The following is a 9,194-nucleotide window of genomic DNA, read 5'->3' as shown; positions in this document are numbered from 1 at the left end:
ATAATGAATTTAATTGTATTGAAAGATTGACGCCAAATTCAGAAGGATATTTAAGGAAATCGAAGACACACCATTCGAGAGTCATGTTGACCGCCATATGTATGCAGTAGCCAACAATGCAAAAATGGATGAAGGGATTGAGCGATTAAAATCAAATGTTGGTGCTTACATGAAGGCAATGGCAAAAACTGTTCCCCTCACTTGGGTGGACTTTCAAACTAAGGTACAAGAAGCTGGGAAGACAACAATGCGCATGTCCTTGAATAAGGTATATGATTATTTAATTATTACTTAAGATTAGGCAACATTTGATGAAGAACGATTTGTTTTACGTTTACATTTAGATTTATTAGTGAAAATGTTTAATTTTAATAAATGTGAATTTGCTAATTATTTTATGATTAAACAGTTTTTCGCGTGGTAATATTTTTTGACAGCCCTCAATTTAAATATGTTTTATATATTTTTTTTTCTTTAGGTCACTAAGATTGCTGTGGAATGTGGTATTAAGGAAGAAAACCTAATTTACGTCCTCAATTACCTGAATGATCTTGGAGTCATTCTGTACTCGCCCACTAACAAAAAGTTGGAGAACACAGTGATTACTAACATCCATATGCTGATTGGTGTCTTCATGAAAATCATCACAGATGTAGAACCTGGTGATGCTGACAAGGTACCGTATAGTTTTAAATGTATAAAAGATAGGCCAACAAAATACAATTTCAATTATTTGATTACAGTTCCTATTGGCGGAAGCAAGCGGATGGTAGTGGTGGGAGAGAGGTGCACAGCCGTTCCGGGTCTCAAAAATAGAAAAAAGAAATAGTTATAGAAAATGTTGAAAAAGAGCCATCTACGGCTATCTAAAAGTGATATAGACATCGCATCGTATGTCCGGCCCACTATGGTGGGTCTGAGGCAGAGGTAGTACCATTGGGTGACATCAACAATTTAAAAAAACAATTTGCCAATCCAAACAACATTATTTTGATTGCTAATCCGTAATATTGTGTTCTAAAAGCCCATTTTAGACTATAGTAAGTTCCCGTTGAACCCTACCAAGAATTTCTTATTCTGGGCCGTTGACAGAGGCTCTAGTCGGCCCGTTGGTTCCGAGCCCTCATTCGGCAATTTTGCCCTTGTCTGCAATTTCTGGCGTCACCGCTGGTCTGAAGTAGTTTGGAACCTCTATCTGTAAAATTGACTTTCTGGCCACCTCTATTTCGGATTTTTGGATCCGCCACTGGTTTCATAGTGAGGGGGAGGAGGGGTATTATTAGTAATTCTGTTATTGTTACTGGGCTGTGTGGTGATAGGTGAAGGGGGAATACTTTAGTAATTATATTATAATAATAGGTTTGTGTGTATGCAATGTATTATAATATTATATATCAATCTCATGGTATCAATTTTAAGTCTGGTCTCTGTTTAACTAATTTCAATGCACGAGAGATTTGAATGTAATTTTCATATATCTTACACTGCCATAGTCTACTACATCCCCCGTCCATATTCGTAAATATGTGATCCAAGTGAGGCTTTTACAATTGTAACCACCATTTTGCCAAACACATTAGCTTTCGATAAGATTTTAGTTTTTCGATTTTTAAAAATAAATTTTTATTTTATTTTATTTTTTTAAATATAGGTTCCAGTGATGGCGAAGTTTTGGCGTAAATTAGATAAAGAAGGGATTCTTGCAGAACGCTTACTGCGTTATTTGTGGGAAAATGAACTTACTGCCAGTGAAGATGATGATGACGTCATCTTTGAAGACTTCATTGAACTTATGAAGGAATTTGGACTACTCTTTGAAAAGGTATGGCCATTGCTATAGTAGGTTATTGCATGATTGTAACTAGACATAGTCCGTTTCTATTAACTACGCCCGAGACGATGTCGTATATTAGAGACTCAAAGCTGTTAATTTTTGCTCATATGAAATCCTATTAAGTGGGAGAATACAATGGGTTTGTAGAAAGTTGGAAGGAGACCTATTCACCATGTCTATCTTCTCCCCTTCTCATTGTAATTAGTGTATAGGCCTATTAACTTCGATTTTTTTCGTTTATAAATGAAGAACGCATCAGAAGATGACCCACGATGCTTTGTCGTCCCTTCTCGGATGAAGACCGAGCCTAATAATAGATTGGAAATTAAGAAAGACGATGAGCAGACTGTATCCATCTATGTTACGCCTAAAGACTTTCTCCCTGACGCCGTCTATAATCTCTTGGTCGTTAGATTTGTAAGCCTGTGTCAGGATAGAGGAGGTTTTAATGATCCAAAGCTGTTTCAGAATAAGTCTGAAATAGGATTCGATGATAACCATTACCTGAGACTAGGTCGGATATTCATTGACAGCAAACAGTGTTTAAAGGTAAATATGCCCCTTGGTTTTAAAATACATACCGTATATTTCTTTATTATTCTGTTTAATTCCTTGTTCATTACAATGGTGCCATTGAGGTTTTCATGAATATGCTATATTATTCAGATTGATATTTCTCGTTTTTTCCTTCCTTTTTTAAGCTTGAAATATCTCGGATGAAAGAGCGAGATGCAGACGGTGCAGACAAGCCAGCATGCAAGCCACGTCCCGACATCTGTAAGGAGGTAATGACGTCATTGACTGGTTGTTGGTCATTTATGTTTTTATTAAATTTAGATTTGATGCAAAGTGGCTAATTACAGTCCAGTTGCATTTGGTATAAAATGTTTTTTAATTTTACAGGTTTTGGATGTTTTAAAGCAACACCTAGATGAGGTATACCCGTCTAAGAAAGTTGTTGGCTATACTCTGAACATACTTTGCTTAGTATGTTCAACTCCGGAGAAACCACACTTTCAGGAACTTGAGAAGTGCTTAAAGAACAAGAATATGAATTGCGATAAAACAGGTGAACGTATAGCGATGTCAACAGCTAAAGTACAGAGCCTGTTTAAAGCAGGTATGGAAGTGTTGATGTTAATAAATTATTAATTCATAAAATCTTTTTTATATCTGAATTCAGGTAGAGGAACTATGGTAAACATATTTGGAATTGGAATTTTTATATAATAATCGACATGCAAATTTGGATGTCATTTTTCAGGTGGTTCTGTTGTACACCCAGTACAGTCGACTGAGCTCATGACCTCTGATAAAACAGGTCAACAAGTGACAATGGAAACAGATGATGTACATAATACATGTGCAGAAGGTATTAATTGCAATTATTCATAATTTAATTGCTTTTATTTGGTTAATTTTGAACGTAATGTAGTAAATCGGAAGCATGCTTATTTTGAGTAAGAAAACCAAATCTTAATTTACACAAATACAAAGAATACTTAAATATTTTGTATATATTTTACAGATTACTCTTATATCAATGAAACAAAAACAAAAATCCCCACTCATTCTCACAACATGCTAACAAGTACAAGTTCACAATGAATTCTTTTTCATTCGTTATATAAAAACGCTTGTTACAGTAAAGTGAATTTGTGTATGTCCATAAACAAATCAAAAAACAAAACAAGAAAAACCAAGAACACAAGTTGCCAAAATATTTGATAGGCTTGAGGATGAGTAATAGTTAATATTATTTTGCAAATAATATAACAGCAATAATAATCATTTTGGGGAAAAAATTGTTTTTACAGGAACAAGAGATTTTCATGTTATGTTGGTACAAGTATCTAACTGGTATGATAACCACGAATTGACAAACATGCTGAAATTATTGTACAAAGACAAAGTGAACATTGCCGGTGATCTGCTACGATCCAAGACCACGTTGGACTTGTTCAAATTATTGAACCGCAATGGAAGTCTTAAACCGACCGACCTTAAAATCCTAGTGGATACGATTATCGTTACTGATACCCGTGGTGTTGTAGAAGGAGAAGTCAGTGATCTACTGTGTAAGGCTTTCCACGAAACCAATGTGACGTCATTCTCAGTTCATCGACAGAGTCTGATCAAACTCGGTCGAGTAATTTCGCAAGATGACGTTAAGACGCTGGGTGGACTCTACGATTTACCACCGAGTCGATACAAAGACCAGTGGACACTGATATTGAATCTGGAGAAAATGAGAGTAATTCGTAGAAATCAAATGAGGTCATTCATTGATGACCTGAAGGAAATTGGACTGAATCATGCAGCTACACAATTAGAAAAAGAAGAAGAATCTATGGTGACTGAATGAATGAAAAAACGCAATGTACATCTCATGATCAGGCAAGGTGATAAAAATTGAACCGAACTCAAGACCATCCAATAATAATTGGACAAAATAAACAACTATTATTAATTAGCTATTATTGAATTATTGTACATTTGTATATTTTCTCTTAAAATGATTACCGGTATTCGAAAAACTGATGCCTGCTCGACAAATATCTTTAATGTGTTGTATATTTGTATATGTTGTACAACTTAGATCCCACCATAAGGTATTTTATATATAATATATATAATGTATATTATGTATATATATAGGCCTATATATAATATATATAATGTATATTATGTATGTATATATATATATATATATATATAAATGTCATTTATCTCATATATTGTAATATTTGTGGCAAACAATATGTCGGAGAAACAAAAAACACTCTCCGTATGAGAATGACACAACACAGATCAGCTATCAGAACATCTAAGCTTGATCAACCAGTAGCCGAACATTTCAATTTAGCTGGTCATTCAATTTCAAATTTCAGAGTGATTGCAAGCTGTCTCTTATACACATCTAGATGTGTATAAGAGACAGATATTGTATGGTGAAAAGCAAAGGTAAAATCGTCTGTGGTATAAACGGAGTGTCTCTCGTCGAGATAGAGAGGATTGTTGGTTCGAATCCCACCAGTATTTATACATATAATAAGGAGATTTCGTTGATACACTTTTTTTGATTTTATCGTGTTCCTATGTATATGAGCACTGTATTATTATCTTTGATTTATGCATTATTTGTATTCCCAGTGCTAAAGCAGCAACTTGATTTGAATATTATTTCCTTAATATTAATAGCAGATTACCAGCTGCTATTAAACAGCTTAAAAATTTGCTAGCTCTCAAAAGCTCTAAAATTATGAAAAGTTTTTTTTGTTTAGTCCAAAGGAGATTTCTGGTGGGACGATTTTCATTTCAATAAATACATACAAGCCTACTGTATACATAAGAAAATCAGAGGTTAAATAAAATACTGCGCACATAAATATAAGTTAAAATAACAGCTAATAATAATGACAGTCAAGTAAAAATAAAGTAAATATAAAACATTAGTTACAGGAAGTAAAACCTAGTTGAGTTCATCACTAAGCTGACATCAGGGACGTATCCAGTGAGGGGGTGGGCATTGGAGTCGCGACTTTCCCCATTGTACACAATGTTAGTATTTTAAAGCTTGTTTCCTACTAGCCAATACACATTTCTTAGAATAATCAAATTTTCACTCTAAACGATAATGCAAAAAAGAACATTTTCGGGTTTATAACGGTTTTACCGCTCAGGATGTGGACTTAGCAAACTCATTAACCAACAAATCAGCTTAAATTCATCTTAAATTCATAAATCCCTGGCTAGGACTTTTAAGTTACAGAAGTGTTTTATTGTAAGGTTCGGTTGTTTTTTTTTTTGTTTTTTTTCCTTTTATGTTTTTAATACTACTCTAGTAATAAAATAAAATTACGATAATGATGGTGATAATGATATAGTTAAGCGTAATAAGCTATAGTTAAGCTTAAGTTTTCCTGGGTATGACATTAAACTTCATTCAGTCGGTACCTCACTCATAGTAGCCTATATCTTATAGTGACTGCTGAGTTGTGGGGGGGGGGGGGGTGCATAAATTTGTTTTCAGGATGTGATCTGGTTTTTATGAACATTTTTCGTGGTTACCGTTGCGTATCCAGGTGGCGCTAGGGGCTGGAAAAATTGTCAAAAATAATTGACATAAATTTTAATATCAAAGTGCATTTTCCGGCTTCCAGAAGTTACCCAAGTCTTAAAATTTACTTCACTCAGCCTCAACCATGATGGCGCTCAGGTGGATATAGTAACTTTCATAAGTTTTATGTATTAAAGTGCCATTTTCCGGCATCTAAAGTATCAAATTCTTACAATTGTCTTACCCCAGCCTCAATCATGGTGGGCTGCTCAGGTGGATAGTAGTTTTTAAGTATTCAAGAGCCGTTTTCGGGTAATTTTCACTTTATCTGTAAAATGTTTGTCAACAATCTCTCAAACAGTCATAAAAACATTCAAGATGCGCTCCCTTAAGGGGCTTCGGCCCCAGGACCGCAACCGTAGCGAGGGGGAACCCCCTCCCAATCCAACCCCCGCTCGGTGGTACTACGTACCTCGCAAGACGGCTCCCCCTCTTTCAAAATCCTCGCTACGTCCCTGGTTGACATAATTGCTGACTTAGTATTGCATTCATTAGGAGATTCATTGGATTTTTTTTTTTTTTTTTGGGATGAATGCGTTTAAGTATCTGCTTATTTTGCAGTTGTCGCACATTAGCCTCTTTCCAGAGCGAAACCAGTTATAATTATCGAATACAGGATGAGTGTTGTCGGGCATTATACATTTTTGCTTTTTCTGTTACTTTTCTTGCAAATATATTTTCTATAGAGTGAATTATTTTAGATATACTGTCTGAGTGTATTACCAAATAAAACATATACCGTATATTTAGATTTGACAAATAGTAAATTGTAAGTACTAGATAGCCTGTCTTGTTTTGTCTCTTCTGTACGGTATATAACATCAGTTCTCGGCATTAGTCCTGGGTACGTGCTTGAAAGTGAGTGGGTGCGACATTGCCTTCGGTAGGATCATGGGTCGAATGGTCGAATCCCCTGAAGCTTCAGTGTTCTAGCCTTTCATAAGTCGTATCTAATTGATTTTAAAGCACGTCTCACATTATCGCGACCTAACAATGCGACCGTACCAACCTACGGTCGTAGCTGACCGGATTATGACCTGGCGACCAGTACCGACCACTATATTTTTTTTAACATGTTGAAAACTCCGCGACCATCGACGACCCTCTCTTACACGAGCAAGTTGCTCATAGCAGCTCTCACACTGGTCGGTGCCGGTCGTATACTGATCGCAGTGCATATAGGTCGTGATAGTGTGAGAGTTGCTTAAGGCAGAGCAGCATAACAATTTACTATTAAAATTCTTTCCACACAACGTCAACAAAAAGTGCTTCAATTTACCCCACTTAGGCCTACATTTTGTGCAAGTTATCATTCATAAATAATGATTTATTTTATATATTAGTCATACGTAATTGTTCTTCCCACTAGCTTAAATCAGTGGGATTTTAACTATAGACGAATGCAGAATAGTGCGGAGGTCATGATGTCTCTCCCACTTTGAAATGTCAGGGTCATGTCAACCTGACATCATTGTTAATCATCAATCTTGATTTTGTTTGGATTGTGAATACTGTATGTTTAATGTTTTTTAAGAGCAATAAATACAAAACGAACAAAATAAAATATGCCCATCATTCTCGAAACTTAAATCGATTCTGTGTACTTCATAGATCTTTAATGAGCTATTAATCAATAAGGAATTAGGCCCTATTCCTTTAGTAAACTGTAAATAAACAAACACTTGTCACAATTCTAATCTGTGCATCCAGTGAGTGTCATTTTAATTGTTCTTTGATGTTAATTTTAACTTAAAATTACAAAAAAAAACACAAACAAACAAACAAAAATTTAAAAAAAAACATATCTCGGATATTTACTAACCCAGCGTCTGACTTTTTGTAGTAATTATGTACAAACGTAAACGTAAACAGGTCAATGTAAATTTTTTGTCGGTTATAAATATAAATACCATATTAATTCCAATGCTTGAATAATTACATTTAATAAAGAACTCTTTGAATTTTTTATAACGGAAGCAAATAATCACAAACTACTGAAACCCCAGTTTAGAACCAATTAATGGTCAAATTTAGCACTCCACAGTTATAGAGGGCAGCAGACAGGTTTTTATGAATGTCAGAATACGATTGTTGATTGTTTCTTGATAGGTTGTTCCCCCTGGATTTAGTCAGGGTATTGTACATTCCTGTGGTCCTATAAGAGAATTGTCCTGTCCACCTAAACTTGATGGATGACCGGAACCAAGATAGGGAATGGAAAGTGAATTAGGGGTGTTAACCAATACTAGGAACCAATAAGAATTAAATTTTCGCATGGTTAATAAAAATAATAAATCAATGGAATACATTAAGACGCAAACAAGGAGGAGTCATGTCCTTCTTTAAAACACTGTGAACAGTTTGATTGAGAGGAGTCAAAAAGAAATCCAGAGGTCCAGTGAGAGGAGAGCGGTACCTCAGCACGAGGGCCGTGGCTCTGGCCATGTGGCTATTCCATCAGAGTACTGTACCAACATAATTCTACACTAACTTAGATGAGGCAGATTCTACACCGTTCAGCTCTGATCGAACTTACTCTAAATAGAGATCGGGTAGGCTGCTGTTCCCAATCCAAAGTTAAGTTTAGTTAGCTTCAGTATTTTAATTTTTGTTACAAGTTTCGAGATTTATGCTGGAGGAATACCCAGGCCCATGTCTGATCGACATGATATGGTTGATGGTGTTACCTCGGATAACGTTTTGATTTCTTGACTGATGATTGACTTGAATCGCCATTTGCCATTCCTGCTCAAGTTGGATTCGCTTCTATATTTTATAACTTTGTTTTGGATTTCTTCGCTATTCCGTCGCTGTTCCTTCGTTATGGTTTGCATATCATCGATCATTATTAATATTATTGGACAGTTGCTGAATGGACTATGCCTATCGTGTTTTATCTTCTGAGTTGTTCCTTCATGAGTAGTTGTTAGGTTAGTTTAAGTTCCCGTTTAAATCACCCATTGTAATCCCCCTTTATTTAATAAATACTGTAGTTGTGTTAACATAGAAATGATTTTGTAGTTTTCATTTATGGTTGCATAAGCCTACTGACTGAGCAGCGCGTAACTGGAACCCGAGCCCCCACGATGAATTAAGGAACTGTTTGCTTACTATCAAGTAGGGGTAAACACCCGCTACACACACACACACACACACACACATATATATATATATATATATATATATATATAGCTGACCTTTTAGTCTTCTTTGATTTATATTATATATTATATATATAGG

General features: G+C 35.4%; 1 protein-coding gene across 3 annotated transcripts in view; it reads left to right on the top strand.

The window, feature by feature from the left end:
* Positions 1-9,194, top strand: part of LOC117112366 — a 46,041-nt gene that overhangs the window by 2,603 nt on the left and 34,244 nt on the right. For 2 of the 3 annotated variants that reach the window (XM_033255443.1, XM_033255442.1), the window contains exons 5-6: positions 26-268; positions 479-676. In XM_033255443.1, the coding sequence (XP_033111334.1) occupies positions 26-268; positions 479-676 (441 nt within the window). Of the gene's footprint in view, positions 1-25; positions 269-478; positions 677-1,651; positions 1,823-2,083; positions 2,384-2,535; positions 2,620-2,737; positions 2,955-3,098; positions 3,207-3,651; positions 4,443-9,194 lie in introns of those variants that run through there. The other variant, XM_033255444.1, reaches the window with a different exon arrangement.

The sequence above is a fragment of the Anneissia japonica genome, unplaced genomic scaffold (genome assembly GCF_011630105.1).
Source record: "Anneissia japonica isolate Jap-2015-1 unplaced genomic scaffold, ASM1163010v1 scaffold626_len82965_cov124, whole genome shotgun sequence".
NCBI lineage: Eukaryota > Metazoa > Echinodermata > Crinoidea > Comatulida > Comatulidae > Anneissia > Anneissia japonica.
This window is presented reverse-complemented; position numbering and strand designations above follow the sequence as displayed.